Genomic DNA, 16,626 nt, shown 5'->3' on the forward strand with positions numbered 1-16,626 from the left:
CCCCCTTGAATGGGTGTTTTGTGGGAGAATTTTTTTTTTTTTTTTTTTATTTCCAGCACATTTATTCCATGGATTTGCCCTCGCTCCCCTCCAGTCGCTCCAGGGACTCAACAGGGTTCCTGCCTCTCGTTGCTGTGGCTTCGTTTCTCGGCAGGAGCTTTCCTCCTGAGCAGCAGGCAGAGCTGATTCTGCCCCCAGGGAAGACTAAAGGTGTTCCTGGGCTGGGTTTAATCTGCTTTCCCTGGCTACCAGTGGCTCTGGAGTCATGGCAACACCATCAGCACAAACTGCACAGTCCTGCCTTGGGACACTTGTCTGAGCAGGCAGAGCGTGATAAAATCCTGTGGTTTGGCTGTTAAATAAAACTAGTTCAGGTATAAACACACTTGCAATCCCAGCTCCTGCTGCACTGCACATGGACCTGCACATCCCGTTGCCCAGAGGCACACAAATACAAATATGGTATCACAAAACCTCTAAGTTATATTTTCATTCTGAAGAGCAGCAATTCTCACCAGTAACATCTATCCTGGGGGAAAACACAGTACCAAAACACTGCAGTGGCACATTTCCATGAATTCTGTTTGTTAATTTTTCATTCAAAAAAAAAAAAAAAGAGAGAGAGAGAGAGGGAGGGACTTTGTGTTCCCCCCTACCCCGAGATCAGAGTTTTGGTCCAAGAGATTTGTGGTTTCCTGTGAAGAGAAATTAGCCAATGATTCTTATTATCATTTAATACTCTCCTCAACCACCTTGATTGTGACCAGCTGCTTCTTCAAGATCTGAAAGAGATTGATCTTATTGAACATGGTCTTTCTCTAAAACACAATAATTGCCCTGAGGACCCATTTAGCATTTGAGAAACATCACCCACTGCTCACTATTTCTGCTGCATGGGACAGAACCCTTTTCCTTACTGTTGTGAGAGAAGGCTGAACCTTTCTGAAAAAACTAATTATTGATCAGTATAAAAACCCTCAAAAAATAATACACAAATCAGCTTTTGAAGTTGGACCAAAAAAACCCACTAAACTGCAATATTTCTGATTTTCAGCTCAGGATTTAAAGCACAGAAGTGCAGTGTGGGCACACAGAGCACACTCAGCTCGTTTCCCCACTGCACAGGGGGGAGTTTTGCCACCAGAACCTGGACAGGGAAATATTCCAGCAAAAGGGGACAGATTGAATTCTCCCACACCCACGTGTTTAGTCATTCTGAAGTGCCCTGCTGCAGAGAGGATAATCAGGGAATAAGAATTCTATACTGGCTTCAAAGCTATAAATCAACAGCTGGGTAAGAACAAAATATTCCCAAAAGCAAAGGAACATTTTTCTTGGGCTTCTTGAGCTTAATTATGGCCCAGTGAACTGGTTTGGAAAGAGCAGAGAGGGAACCACACTAACCCTGGTTATTTAAATTATCACCCTTTAGATACAAGAAAGCACTGCAGGGACTTCTTCTATAATTACTTGTTTTTTCATAGAAAAATCCTCCCACCAAACTTTGCCATTTCAACTCAGACCAAGCAAATAGAATAAAACTCACCAAAGGAGAATTCCCAACCTCTCACCAGTGCTGGTAACACCACGTGAAAGTTCCCTTTTGGGGCAGCTATAAAAGATGAACCTTCAACCCTTCCCTGCTCATCCACCCATTAAAGTTCACAGGCAGAAAAGTCCTTCAAATGAGGGCTTAAAATTTAACAGAATCCAGGCACTGCAGCACCTGAGCTCAGGATTGTGAGCAATTAAACAAGGAGAGAAATCAGTTTTTACCCACTGCTCACTCCAACATGAAGCTTGGCAAAAATCTGTGAGCTTTTCACACAAATAAAGTGATTTTAACAGTCTGATTATTAGACAGTGAGGCTGCTAAATCCCCTAAAACGTTCAGACAGGTTGAAATGCAGAGTTTATTGTGTTTTTTTCAGTCCATTTTAAGGTGGCTTGTCATTCAAAACTGTTGCTTTGAGGTGGTATAAAGACGAGTTAGGGTTGTTACACCAGAGATAATACAAGGAGGTAAGAAAGGTGTGATTTATACTGAGGAGTAACAGAGAAGGCCCAAAGCTGGATAAAATTCCCAGGAAATCAGCAAACCCAAAACTGATCTCATTCCAAAGCTCAGCAGTGACAAACTTGAATTTGGACACGGCTCAAACCTTTGGGTGCACACGCCCGGGGTGCCCCTTCCCTTCCTATAATTCCTGTATTTTAAGGTTTATGCCTTGTGCCTTTTCCTTAATTCTCATGCAAACACTCAGACTTATTACCTATTACTTCAGAAACTCAAGAGAAGTCTTAACTACAGATTAACCAGGTCTTCTAACAATTAAAACCTTTGAAGAGTCTGCCCCCATCCCTTCTCCACCTCACTGCTCCCAACCAATTTACCCAGGTAACCCAAGCACAAAAAAACCCCATTTTGCTGACTAAAAACTGTTCTGATCACACACTACTAGTTTCAATCTGGAGATCTGAATTTGCTTTTGTGCCTTAAATATTTAAATATTTCCTATTTTTCTCACACTTGATTTTGAGAAGTTACGAGCTATAAATTAGATTTTGTACTATTATCTTTCTGCCCTTTCTTTTTTTTAAAAAGTCTCATTTTCTTTGGAGATTTCACATAAGGGAGAGCCAAAAATCTCTTACTTTAAGCAAGAACAAGCTTTCAAAGCTAAGCAGGTCCCCCAGTCGAAGATATTTGTCAGGATTTCTCAAAGTTCAGACACTCAGTCAATGTTTGCACACTAAGAGCCTTTGGGACTTCTCTGCCCTCGAGGTCTGGGTGATAAATCCACTGTACTTTTATATCTGCAGGTGTTTGGGGCAGAATTTTAGCCAGATTTTTTTTTTTTGTCACTGGTGATGGATGAATGGGACAAGGAAAGAAATGGCTGTAACCTGCAAGAGAGAAGCAGTTAATGAGCTGGGAGGATAATTCATAAAACCTAGAAGGCTGCTGTTATCCACAGCTATTAGTGAGAATTTCAGGCCTGAACCCAGAGGATTATTTTGTATTCACTTTGCTTAATTAACCCCAGTAATCATAAGGTTTCGAGTTCTGTATTATCTGTTTTAAAAAGGGGAATAATAGACACTTGACAATCAGGTTTACATATTCTTTAGCTGCTTTCAGCAACTGTGGCAGCAGTTTTTTGAATTAAAAACTACCACGTATGAAATGCCACAATACACAAATATTTTCACCAGCACATTTGGGAACAAAGACATGCAGGTTACAATCAACAGAATAGGCACATTAAGGCTTCTGTTCAAATTTACAAAGCTTTTTGGTTGTTTGAACAACTAGAGAGTTCTTTTCGCTCTCACAGCTGCAAAGCACAAAGACTTGGCTCTACCTGCCTTAAAATATATCACAAAATAATTGGGATGCCTGAAGAAGCACCACCAGAAAGAGAATAACACCACCAATATCTGGTGTGAGTTGTGGTTACTTTCAAACTGGCAAAGAGGTTATCCCCGTGCCTTTTAAAGGGTGTTTTTACACTGTTAAAATCCACATTAATTAAAAGAGAGCTTTGGCTTAAATGAAGTCTAAAAGATCTGCAATGCAAATGGAATATTTTAGCCAGTGAATTCCGTGATGTGCAAACAGTCTTCCTTTGAGAACTCCTCTGGTGAGTGTTCGTGCCCAGCTTTCCTTGACAACACAAACAGGATAATAAAACCAGGTTGAACTTCAAGCCTCAGGTGTGTCAGAAGCAAAGGTTCCTCTGAATGTTTTCCCACAGAGGGCTTTTAGGAGCTCGTCAAAAGCAATTTTATCCTTCAATTCCGCCCTCCTGCTCTGCTCCTCCTCCCCAGAACTCAGCCCCCCCCTCCACCGCATATTTCTCATGAAACAGCAGAAATAGAGCTCCCAGCCCCAGCTGCCTTAACAGCACCTCATTGTCCTCGGAAAATTAAATTCCTGTCATCAGGAGCTCCGTGTTTCTATGGTTGCAGGGATCCGGAAATGACTGCGCCAGTGCAAACCCCAAGGAACTGCCAGGTGGAGGAGGGAGAGCAGGATTGGGGACATGAATGGGCCTGAGTTCCAAGGGATAACAGTGTCCCCCATCGAGGGCTGTCCTTTGGTGGACCTCAAGCTTCAGTTTGCAAATTAAAAGCCAAAGCACCTTCAGACACAGTTTTCCCGCAGGTGCTGTTCCCACGCTCGGGGTACAGGAGGAAAGGTGTGAGGGCAAAGACACCCTTCCTGGAGGCAGCAAGGAAACATCAGGAGGATTTATGCTCAGACTTATTGCTGAACTGATCCCAAGCCCTGGGGGAGGCAGGGATCACAGCATTTCCAAGGATCACAGCACCCCTCCTGCCTCCACAGCCCTGCTCCATCTCAGGATGGAGTCTGGAGAAACCCCTCCAAAGAAGGAGAACCGTAGAATGGTTTGGGTTGGAAGGGACCTCAAAGCTCATCCAGAGCCACCCCCTGCCATGGGCAGGGACACCTTCTTCCACTAGCCCAGGTTGCTCCAAGCCCTGCCCAACCTGGCCTTGGACACTTCCAGGGATGGGGCAGCCACAGCTTCTCTGGGAATTCCATCCCAGCCCCTCACCACCCTTGCAGGGAAGATTCCCTCCCAATATCCCATCTAACCCTGTCCTCCTTCAGCTTAAAGCCATTCCCCCCTTGTCCCATCATTCCATGCCCTTGTGAAATGTCCCTGTCCAACCTTCTTGTCACCCCCTTTAGGTGCTACAAGATCTCCAAGAGCCCAAAGAGATTCCTGAGAAGCAAAAGGGAATTTCCTGCTCCAAACCTTCACATCTCCCTAATAACTCAGGTTCATAGATGGGGAGGGTGTAAAGCAATATTTATAGTCTAAACCCGTTAGTAATGATCAAAAAAAGATAAGGGACAGTTCTATCTGTCATATAGACTATCTTAATTAGCATTAATTGTGTCCTTTGCAGCAGAGTTGGAGTCAGAATGTGAATCTGTGGTCATCTCCCTGCTGGAAAGGGTTACAAGGGGCAGGACGGGCAAGTTTTCTCCTCTCACAAAGGAAAACATCAACACCAACCCTTCCAGCTGTCAAGACAAGCCCTTTCATCAACATCTTATTCAACAATCCCATGGAAAACAATCCCGTGGTAATGAACACAATGATCAGTTGTTAAATACCATCCACAGGCACAGCGCTGGGCAATTCCAGGGTCCATTGGTAAATATTTGCTGACTAGATAAGATCAAGAGCATTTAAGTTCCAGGCTGTTTGTAAATCGGTCAGTTTTGATACTCTTGGGCGACTGGTCATCCTAAACCACACAAATACTGGAAGGCAAATATTTTAAAAGAAAACCACAAACTACTGCACGAGGGCAATAAGATCCAGCCAAGACAAATAAGAGAGCTGGTGGAATTCACAGTCACTTGGCACAAATTATCCTAAACAAATGGCAAAAAAATCTGCAGTCCCAGCAAACAGCACATCAGCTGTCCTGGGAGGAGACGTGAAAAAAAAATCCGCTTTATTGGAAGCACAAGTTGCATTTGAACCGGCAGGTTTGAAAAGAAAAAAGATTACATTATGGCCGAGCTGCTACTGAGCTCTCACATTTCAGATTAGGAGAGATACCACACAGAGGGAAGTTTGTGCTTGTGAACTTCCCAAAGCTACCAAAAGCAGAGAAGATCAGCTGCTTCCCTCAGAGATCAACAACTGATATTTGTCTTCCCAGAAACCTCAATTAACCAGCCCCTGGTTATGAGCAGGACATGGAAAAAAAGATGCATTTGCCTCTTCCATTATGAAATCCCTGCGGAGCATCAGTTCCTCACACAAAGGAGATTTTAACAAGAATTTCAACAACACCTGAAAAGCAAAACTGCCCCAGCAATCCCAGTCCAAACCCCACTTCCACTTGCTGCAGTGCTGATAGCAGAGAAGCCCAACTTCCCCCCTCTGACCCACAGCTGAAAATGGAAGTTGATGAAAGCCTGAGAAACTGAGAAATGCAACATTTCCTTACTCAATTTGCAGCTTCTCGGAATTTTGTGGAGAGAAGGGAACAAAACCTCACCCCAGCCGAGCCTTCCCAGCGCTCCCGGACCAGCAGCAGCTCCAACAGCTCCCTCTCCATCGAGTGCTTGTTCCCAGCTCAGCATCCCTCCACTAACGTTCCCCAAAGACAGAAGTCCACTTGGATCACGTTTCCACGATGGGAGAGGCTCAATAGCCTTTAATCTTGAAGCTTTTCAGGGTTTTATTTTTCGTAATTAGCAGTTACTTAGGGGGGGAAAAAAACCCACATCACTGGCTTTTGTGAGAGCTTTTTCCTCTAGAAAACACAATATTTTCTTTTACATGTGCAAGGAAGAAAGAGGTGAATGAAGCATTAATTTATCCCCAGAAACACTGTGGGTTTCAATTTTCTTAAGGAAAGCAAAAGCATTATGAACTAGTTGAAATTAAAGATTCATTTAAATGAAAGATTCAAAATATCTGAGCCACCTCTTTGTAACTAATATTTTTAGCTCATGTTCCAACAAACCAGCACATCAGTTCACTGATGTGTCTCACTAAGGTGACCAAGACACTTGACAAGTGGAAGTGTTTTTAAGGTAAAAAATAGAAGTTTTTCCTCTTTCCACACAGTGTGAAGAATGGCAGCCACAAAGCAAACTGCTGAGCAGTCTAGAGAGTCTCCTGGCATTTATTTGATACTGTCAGGTAAGTTAAAGATTTCAGCTGAAAAACTTCTGCAGTTGTCTATCTGGCAGCTCAAAAAACCTCCATCTCCTCAGCACAGCCACTTTTCCAAGATGTGCTCCCAATAATACACTTCATTTTTAACACATTAGAGGCATTTTAGGACTTAGGCAAGTCTTTGCTTTCAGGTGAACCCACGGGGAGTGTCAGAGTTTCCAGCAGAAAACCAACCTGAGTACATCCATCTTTAGGAATGTCAGAGCTACTGCACAGGTATTCCCCTCAAAATCCACAAATTTCACATTCTTACATTTCATTCTTAACTAGTCTGGATGCTGGGATTGACCAGACAAATTCATCTTTAGGACAAGAAGACAAAACAAGGTGATCTTGGAGAGCTCAAGGCAAAAGGAGCTCTGGGGAAGGATTGAGCCAGCAGAGATTGCAGGCAAGGGTGGCTTTAAGAAGTAAATAATAAATTAAAGCAGATAAACTCCCTTACCCCCACATCAATAATGCATGTTCATTACATGCACAGCAAAATGCTGACAGATTGCATCTCCAGCCTCTGAAGACAGAAACATCATCATGTCTTAATAAAAGACTTGTGCACCTGGGTTCATATTTTACAGAGCTCTATGCAGGTAAATAACTTCATTACCTGGGTGAGGAGTACAGGTGAGAAGCTGTCTGCACCCCTTATAAAAATCAATATATTTATCATCTGTAGGCCCCCAAAACACCAACTTTGTAGCTTGGATCATGCTTTTGTACAAGGACATGTTGCAGGGAGAGTCCTACCCCCGAGAAATGGCACCTTTCTGCTCTTTCACCTGGAACAAAACTGTGTCAGAGGCAAGAGAGGCTCTCAAATGCCATCTCTGCTGTTAAATGGAAGGAAAGGAAGTCTCCCTCCTGCTCCATCAGCCACCCAACACAGCAGGTAAACACACCTTCGAACCACCCAGGCTGTTAAAAACCAACCAGCTGATACAGAAGGTGTTGTGGGCTGGAGTTTCCGGGTGGGAAAAGCAGAGCTGGAGCATTAGAGACAGCCCTTAGAGTCCTGAAAGCATTTGTTTATTCACTTGGCTGCTCTCTGTGTGCTAATGGTCACTGAGCTCTTGCTCTGGGCATGTGAGCACAGCAGCCTGGCTGCAGGAGCTCAGCGGGTGCCCCAGCTTTCCTGGGAAAACCCTGCCACACAAACAGCCACATCCCCGGCCACAGGACGGGGGTGAAGGCTGCCAGAGGCCAAAAATGAAATTCAAGCTGCCTGGTGGCACTTTAACCACAGAGAGGGAGCCACTGGCAGCAAACTGGATTTCTGTGGTGGGAGCTGCAACCCTTTAGCAGGTGAAATTTGGGAATCCTGCTTCATGGGATCAATACCTATATTTGGGAATCTGCACGTCCTAATAGGATGCCTGCACTCCTGGCACAGTGACCCCCTCGGGAATCCTTGTTACCACAGTGTAACTAAACTGCTGGACAGGCCAAGCACCACCAACAGCTCAACTCCAAAACAGGGCTTGGTGAATAAACCCCTGGACAAAACACTGAAGGTTGTTGCCCTTAAACAAACAAACAGCACAATAAACTATATTAATATATATTCTATATATTAATATATATATATTCTATATATTAATATATTAATATATATTCTATATATTAATATATATTAAAATATATTCTATATATTAATATATATTCGGTACATTAATTTATATTTATTAATATATTCTATGCATAATATATATTTATTAATATATATTCTATACATTATATGTATTCTATATATTAGCGTATATTCTATATATTAATATATTTTATATATTATATAAAATATAAAAATGTATCTTATATATTAGTATTCTATATATTAATATATTATATATTAATATCTATTTTATATATTAATATTATTGCATATAATATATTGTGTGATATAATTAATTATGTTGCAGAGCATCTGTTACAAACATGAATGGCCTCGAGAGGCTGATGACAAAGTCTAAAGCAGGGAAGGCAAACAAGCAGTACTTGTTTGATTTATAGGAAACCAGCTTCCTGCCCTGCTATTTTAGAGCAGGGTTTCACAGGCAAAACTCAGGTTTACCCCACAGTTTGAGCTGTTAAGTCTCTCAAATTAATGCCACAAAATCCTTCAGGGTTCATCACACTTTCTGTGGCCAGTTCCCCACAGATTCTGCTTCCTCTGTGCCCTTTCAGCACCTGCTGAGTTGTGAAAGCCCAGTGATGATCTCTGCACCCTCCAAGCCCAGAGGATCAGCACAGTGACCAAAAACCCCCCAAATGGGGTTTTTCCATCTGGACTAGAAAGGGAAAAATTCCATCTGAAAACATTGTGTTTCCCATTGCAAAAGGGATCCATTTGGAGCCTGTTGCACGTGAAGAAAAGAGGTGCCATGCTGGCTTTGGAATGCTAATGCCACCTAATCCATCAAACACTTCACCTCTTTTCCAATGACTGCTTCAAAAGCACATCCAGGCAGAAATGTCTGGGAGATGGACGAGCAGAAAGCTGTCAGCAGGGCCGGGAAATATGGGCACGAGAACAAACTAAGTTTTCTTACACATTCACACCAAAAGAAACGTGTCTTGGCCTCTGTCTCAAACACATCCACCATCAATAAATCCAAAATAAATCCTTCAGCTGAAGAGCCATCCTCTGTTGAACTTCAGACCTTAAAGTTGGAGATTCTGACACTTGTCTTATGCCTTATCCTTCCCATTTTGTGTGGTGCCACTGAATCACTACTTAAATCACCACAGCTACGTGAAAATAGTTCCCAACCAGATGTTTTTCAATGTTGAGTTACTGAGAGGGGTTATCAAATCCTCAGTGGCATGCATTTATTGAGGAAACTTCTTTAAAAATTAATACAATGACAGACTGACCTTGCTAAAGGGACCTCGTGGGAGAAGACTTATCACAAAATCAGAGTGGATATTAAAAGCTCTGTCCTGTAAACACTGAAGCAACACAGCAGTGAGTCAACCCAAGTGATGGGTGTAGGAATGGTAAGAGTTGAGTTTCTCTTCCTATGGAAGTGCAGCACGTCCTTTCAGGGACAAACCCACAGATCAGCTGCACGGGAGCTGCAAACAACAAAAGAAAACTTGGCCCACACCAAGCCAGTATGAAGATTTATACAGCACTAATTTCTTGGAGAAACCTTTAAAGTTTCTCGTGTATTTGGGGCCTTCAGGAAAGGTAGATTGTTCCACCCCCCTGTTAAAGGCAGGGTTGATTCCACTGCATGTTGTATGGCCTGACTGCACCTGCAGGGGTTACACCAGGTACAGCTTTATCTTTGTGTGGCCACACAATAACTCCCTGGGCATTAATTTCCCTGTGTTGACAAGGTCTTGGAAGCCTTTGTGAATGATTTGTCCCCTTTTGAGCCAAAAGACCAAGTGACTTTCGGGTCTGGGAAGCTGCCAAGAAGGGAACCCAGACACCTTGATGTGACCCACCTACTTGGTTTCTCTGTCTCGTCCTCGCTTCCTCCCAACAGCAGCTACAAAGGATGACAGGGAAGGTCTCAGTGGGAGGAACGAGCACCACCAGCATTAACAAAGGTCTGGCATCATCACTCCTGTGCAGGCAATGCCAGCAGGGAGGTCACCTCCTCTCTTGCTCTCAAGGGTCTCTTCAGGTCACCTTAATGAAGTTAAGTCTTATCACCACCCACTCCTTCGGGACAGTCTCCCTCTCTCAGCAGGGAGTTGTTTTCACTGGCTCTGTGTTATCTGTAGGACCATGAGCAAGGACAGACCCCAGCATTGCTGTTTCTAACACACCTCCTGTCCTCACACAAGGATCAGGCCGCTTGGTCTGGCACCAGCAAGTCCAACCAACACCACGACGTTCCAGCCAGGGAAAAGCACACCAATGCATCCAGGGGAGCACAGCCCCTGCCTGCCTCCATGGACAGGGTCACGTTGGGAGCAGGGAAGGGGAAGTGGCCAAAGAACATACCTGCTCTCACTGCACTCCTTCTTCTCTCTGACGCGCAGCCACTTCCGAAGGAGGAAGCGCTTGCGCCGCGGGGAAGCACTGGGTGTGGAGCAGTTGGACCAGGGGGTGTCCTCGTCACTGGAGGGGGTGATCTCAATGGATGGGAGCTGCAGGTATTCCTTGCTGGAGGAAGGAGAATCCTGGTACCTGCCGGCCTCCAGGCTCTGCTCCTGCACGTTCTTCATCCGCCTCATCTTGAAGCGCTTCCTGCGCAGGGTCGGGGTGGACGAGCTGGACCAGGCGCAGCCCTCCAGCCCCTGCTGCTCGGGCACTTGCAGGGCCGGGAGCTGCAGGGTTTCTGTCATGTTGGCAGCTGGCATCAGACGCCCTTGCTCTCCTGCTCCCACCCCCAGGCGCTCTCGCTCTGATCTCGGTGTAAACCACACCACAAAGCCACAACTCGCCTTCCTCCTCCTCCTCCTCCTCCTCCCTCGCCCGGTCCAGCACTGCCCGCCCTGCTCAAGCAGGAAACCTCATGTTCTTCACGTGCTCTCATTTAACAGCCGGCAGGGCGGGGAGGGGATGTTCGGGGCACAGACATGCCACAGGGGGAAGCCAGGCTCAAGTTTCTTTTTCCTCCTCCTCTGTCTCTACAAAACAAAGTCCCTCCCCTGCCTTGGTCTGGCTCAGAGCAGGTTTAGCACCGAGACGAGGGTTTGCCAGCAAAGGGCTTGGCTCGGGTTCAGCTTCCCCCCTCTTCTGTCCTCTGCCTAATGTTGGCTCGGGAGAGAAAAATCTCCTGGGGCTGCTCTAGGAAAGTCAGCTGAGTCTTCTCAAGAGACGGAGCGGCCGGAGCTGTGAGGAGGTCAGAGAGAAACAGAGGGAAGGGGAGGGAACAACACTCGATAAAATCGGGAGAAGGAGCAGCGGGAGCAGCCCGTTCCCTTCCTGCAGCGGGTCAGACACACGCAGGCAGCTGTTGCGAGTGGAACCGCGCTCTTAATCCCGAGAGAGACAGGGTTTTTATTGCCAAATATGCTGCTGCTACAAATCACCGGGTAAGGAGGGCTAACAGCCTTCCTGGAGAAGCCAATTGGACAGGGGTTGCTCTCCTTGTCCCACCTTCCTGCTCAGAAATCCCACCCTGTGCAGGGAGGGAGGGAGGGAGGGAGCGAACTCGGAATTTCTGCCTCCTTTCACAACTGACTGGGGTGTTTTTTGTCCTCATTGACTGCTCACAGAGAAGGCGAAGGAGAAGGGTTGAGGAGCAGCTAAAAAAGCACCAGCACTGGGCAGCTGGTTGGGTTTTTAGCTCCGTTTCACACCAGTGAAAGCTGATAAAAAAAAGAGTTCTCTGGAGGGCAGTGATGCTGCTTCCAAAATGACAGTGGGTGATGGGTGTTCTCAGGTCCAGGAACCAACAAAGACACCACACGAAGACAATTACACATGCAGAACAGATGTCACAGCAGGAGGAAGACACAGAGCACATTTCTCAGGCATTAATACACTAAGGAAGCTCTGCCAAGGGTCCAGCACTTGGAACAGCAGCCACAGGACAAGGCAAAATCCTGGTGATGATGAAACCACATCAGGAAAAACAGTGTGACAGATTCTCCATCGGGATCCTCTGAATTTCACTGAATGCTCCTGCACACAAAGCTGTGTTTTCAGCTGAGAAAAGGGACATAGAATTTAAAACTCCAAGGCAGTGACTGGAATTCAGCTGTGTGCTGTCAGGAAAAAAAAAAATAAAAAAATCTCTAAATCAACCTGAGACAGCTTTAGTTTTCATTGTTCAACAGCCTGAACCTTTTAAAAATATTAGCTTCAGGTTAGAAAATATTTGTCAGCCCAAATGAAAATAGTTATTCTTGCACGGGCTGCCTCAGTTTTGTTTGAAAATAAACTTCACAAGAGCTCTGAACATCAGAAACTGCCGTGAAACGTGTCAGAAAGGGAAGATTGATAACAGCAGGAGGAAGGGGGAAGGAAATATTTCACTGAAATGACAGGGCGGGCGTTAAATCCTCAATTGCTGTATTTAATTTCTGGGCTGTCCTTTTTGCTGTGCTCATTCTGGAAGTTAAGAGCTTGAGCAACTCTCCAGACTTGGAGAGCCCTTTGGAGACTATCAAAGTTTTTCTCTGTGTATTAATGAATTTGATCTCCTGTGGAGTCTTTTACCAGCTACACAAGATTCTCACTTAATCACAGAAATAAGTATAAATAAGGGTCAAAGTTTGCAAACTTTGACATGGTTCCCTTAGTGATGAATTGCACAGGATGCTGCAAACCCTCAATCCCCCTGGATATTATTTTATTAATCAACAAGAGGCTCATCCTATGTTACTCTGGGCCGGAGGAGCATTTGGAAATCACTTTTTTATGCAAGGAAAAGGTTGCATAAAACCACAAATCTGTGTCACAAATCTGCTTTTAGTTGCCAGCACGAATTCCTCACCCTCGTCCTCACTGAACACTAATTGAATTCACTTAAGACAGGGATCCTTTCCCACCTCTTTCATATATTCAACTGAAATAATTCTCTCAAGCACTATTTCTGTACAAATCACTGCTTCCATGAGAACTGTGTGTTGCCAGAGCCTTTTTTAATGACTGCTCCTGTGGTTTAATGATCCATCTAATGATGGATTTATTCCAGCAACAAATGGTTGTCAATGCTTTATGCTGATCAACAACCTCTCTGCCTTTCTCCTCATCAAATATTCTGGGTTTTCCAGTGTTCTCTGAAGAGGGTTCACAAATTAAACCATGAAGAAAGAAAAATCCTATTAAAGAAAAAATAAAAATCCCTTCCCTGAATGAAGCACCTGAGCTAATGCCAGCCCGGATTCTCTGGCAGTCCTTTCCAGAAGAGCTTTTCCCACGTTTTTAAGGGATAGCAAAATGCCATCCCTGCTGGATGGACACAGAGGAGTAGCAGGCACTGAGATTACACTGTAAGAAAGCAGTTTTTTCAGTTAAAAGCTATTCTTTTTAAACACAGGAATCACATCCAGCTTATGCAGAAGGCAAACCAAGTCACTCACATGCACATCAGGCTACAGCAGCTCTGCCAGGTCAGGCAGGGAGATCACTGCACTTACAGACTTGGGAGAATTCAAGCAGAATTCCCCTTTTCCTACAATTCCACCTCATTTTCCTACCTGTGCACACAGCTGCAAGTGGCAGTTTCTGCATGAGAGCCCTGCCATGCCCACAACACAGGCCAGAACCTTGATTTTCAAATTCCAAAACACACCTTTTTCCTCTTTTTTTTCTTTTTTTTGGTGAAAATTCTGGAGTAACTTTACGATTTCTAAATAATTTTTTTAAAAAAATATATATATTTATCAGCATTTACTTTCACATTCTAACAGCCTCTTGCAAGACCAGTCATGTTATCTCTGGAACTGGAACTTGCACGAGGTCTTCAGCCACCTTTTGGTCTTTGCATGTTCAATGAGATGAGTTCTATTACAATTTAACTTGTGGATACATCCAAGTATTGACTAACAATTCCTGTTTGGGGGCCCTGCAGCTCTGTCCCTTTAAATCCTGCCCTCCCAGAAAGCAGCTGAACAGTCCAGCCCGTTTTATTTTGGCTGTGTGACACCAGACACCTGCCTGTGTTGTTTTATGGAACCCAAGGACTGTGTTACAAGGCAGATGACAAATTTCACAGCCTGCAGGGCAAGAAATCCCAGCCACACTGTGTTATAAAGCAAGAGGGAAGCTCATGCTCTCCCCAGTTCTTCCCTGCTCGGTGCAATATTTCAATTAAAGCTCCACTCAGTGGGAAATCAGTGTTTGGATAAATTGCATCAAGTGCTCTCTGGCACAGGAATTGAATATATCTGTTATTTGGCCAATATTGAATTCAAATAAGGTGTGTGCATACCTGTACTCACAGGACAAAGCACAGCCCAGACACCTGAGAAGTGAATTCCAGGTCACCCATCCCAAAAACTAGGAGCAGTGATTCTCAATTCCTCCTGGGATCTCAGCACTGCCATCACCAGCCTCGTGGACAGCAATGGGGGACATGAACCCAAGCTCTGCTATGGGATATTATCCCACAAAACTTGTGGAAGATATGTTTTGTCACATGTCCAATATTTACATATTTATATGTTTTACCACATATCCAATATTTATATATCTGTATATATTTTATCACGAGTTGCTCTCCATTTTAACAATATTTTGAGAGGTGGAAAAGAGGCTGATTCCAACAGGGCTTTCTGCTTAGAGGCTAATCTATATAGATATTCTGTTTATATTTATACATAGAATATGTAGATAGATATATTTATGTAGATATTTTTAGAAGATACCAGCTATAGATTAATGCCTGTTTTGTGCCTTCCCTTTCAAAAGAAATAACTCTCATGTCAGCAATAACCATTAAAGAATTATTACGAGGCATCTCAATCCTGGCCTCATGCACAGCAGCAGTCCCCAGATGCTTCAGATACCATCCAGAATTCCAGAACTTGTCAAATATGATTCCAACAGCACAGCACATGGTGTATCTTTCCAGCATTAGGTCAGTGCTTTCACAGTTAATTTGTCCAGGCACTGTTCTGTCTCCAAATTCCAGGGGACAGTGGAGCCAGAGACAGCAAACAATACAAATTAAATCAATGTCAGGGCTTGGCAAGGACGATCCATCAGAAGACAGCAACAGGGCAAAGGTTCCAGGACCTGCCTCTCAGCTGGAGTTCTCTTGAAAATGGAGATCTGGAGTGAATTATTTGGCACTGCCTGTTCACACTGAGCAAGACCTCTCCTTGAGCATCAGGAGGAGCAGCTCATTTCTTCTCCTAAAACTAGGGAAGGGGAAATAGGATCAATTAAATTCCCTCCCAAAAGGCAGGGGGATCCATTAGACTCAGTTTCCATGGGAGCCTGGGATTAGGTTTGCAGTACATACACTGGATATGAAGGAATTCCTTGGAATACAGCACCTCCCCCGTGGGTCACGGCTCACAGCACACCATTAACCACAGAACAAACCTCTGAGCACAAAAGGTCTCTGAACAATACATTCTTCTCTCTCCAGCCAAAACACCACCTCCACTGGCTCAGCCCAGCCAGGTTTGCTGTGTGGAACCCAAGAGCAGCCAGGTTGTGGTGTTTGCTTCCATTCAAACCAAAAAGCCTTTAAAGTTAAAAAAAAAAAAGAGGAAGGGTTTGTTGGAGAACACCCTGCAGCCCAGGGATTGAGGCTCTCACAGCTCATTGCTCACTCAAGGAAGATGCAGCCAAAAAGCTCTCAGCTCCAGGAGGGGTGGCTTGACCTCAGCAAAATTTCAGTTCCTGCAGCACCTACATCCTGTAAATCAAGATTATCCTGTAAACCAGGATTACGTGAATCTGCTCCCACCTGGGCCTTTGTTTCAGCTCAGAGGGGAAACACCAACTGCTTCAGCAAGTGCTGTGTTGTCCTTTTAGGATGGCCTGGCTCCAACTAACATTGCTGTCTGGTAAGAACAGTGATTGCCAGCTGTGAATATTCCTATTTCAGGCAATATTGGATATAGAAAACACAGGACTCTACTCCCTATAAATTATAGTATACCTGTAGATCATGATTTTCCACCCCCAGCATAGGTGGAAGTGGAATGTTTTTAAGTGCTTCTTCTTTCTGTCTTATATTTAAGACAACTAAAAACAGTCCTGGAATTGCTGTCATCTTCCTTTTTTCTTTATGGAACAACAAGAGAAAGAACATTTCTTTGCCCTGCAAAAATACTGAGGGAATGGATGCTTGCCAAAAAAAGACTCTCAAACCTTATTCTGCAAAAGGCCAAATGGAAATCACCAAAACTATCTCCCAAGAGCCACTGAAAACAAAGAGAGACAGAAAAGGTTCTTTCCTATGATTGGTAAAGTCATTCTACAATAAGCATATAAAAATTGCTCCATAAATACCACTCCTGTCCATCACCT

At 44.3% G+C, this 16,626-nt stretch overlaps 1 protein-coding gene and 1 long non-coding RNA gene across 5 annotated transcripts in view; one reads left to right on the forward strand and one right to left on the reverse strand.

Moving 5' to 3' along the window:
- The window catches only part of GRAMD1B (GRAM domain containing 1B), a 93,138-nt gene extending 82,023 nt beyond the window's left edge, over nt 1–11,115 (reverse strand). For 3 of the 4 annotated variants that reach the window (XM_064634404.1, XM_064634402.1, XM_064634401.1), the window contains exon 1: nt 10,690–11,115. In XM_064634404.1, coding sequence (XP_064490474.1) covers nt 10,690–11,048 — 359 coding nt within the window. In that variant the 5' untranslated portion in view covers nt 11,049–11,115. The remainder of the gene's footprint in view (nt 1–10,689) is intronic. The other variant, XM_064634403.1, reaches the window with a different exon arrangement.
- A 117-nt stretch (nt 11,116–11,232) lies between these two features.
- On the forward strand, nt 11,233–12,372 carry LOC135401867 (uncharacterized). Its single transcript, XR_010424946.1, has 2 exons — nt 11,233–11,533; nt 12,077–12,372. It is a non-coding gene; the product is annotated as an uncharacterized LOC135401867 (long non-coding RNA).
- Nucleotides 12,373–16,626: the final 4,254 nt, after the last annotated feature.

Source organism: Pseudopipra pipra, chromosome 23 (genome assembly GCF_036250125.1).
Source record: "Pseudopipra pipra isolate bDixPip1 chromosome 23, bDixPip1.hap1, whole genome shotgun sequence".
NCBI lineage: Eukaryota > Metazoa > Chordata > Aves > Passeriformes > Pipridae > Pseudopipra > Pseudopipra pipra.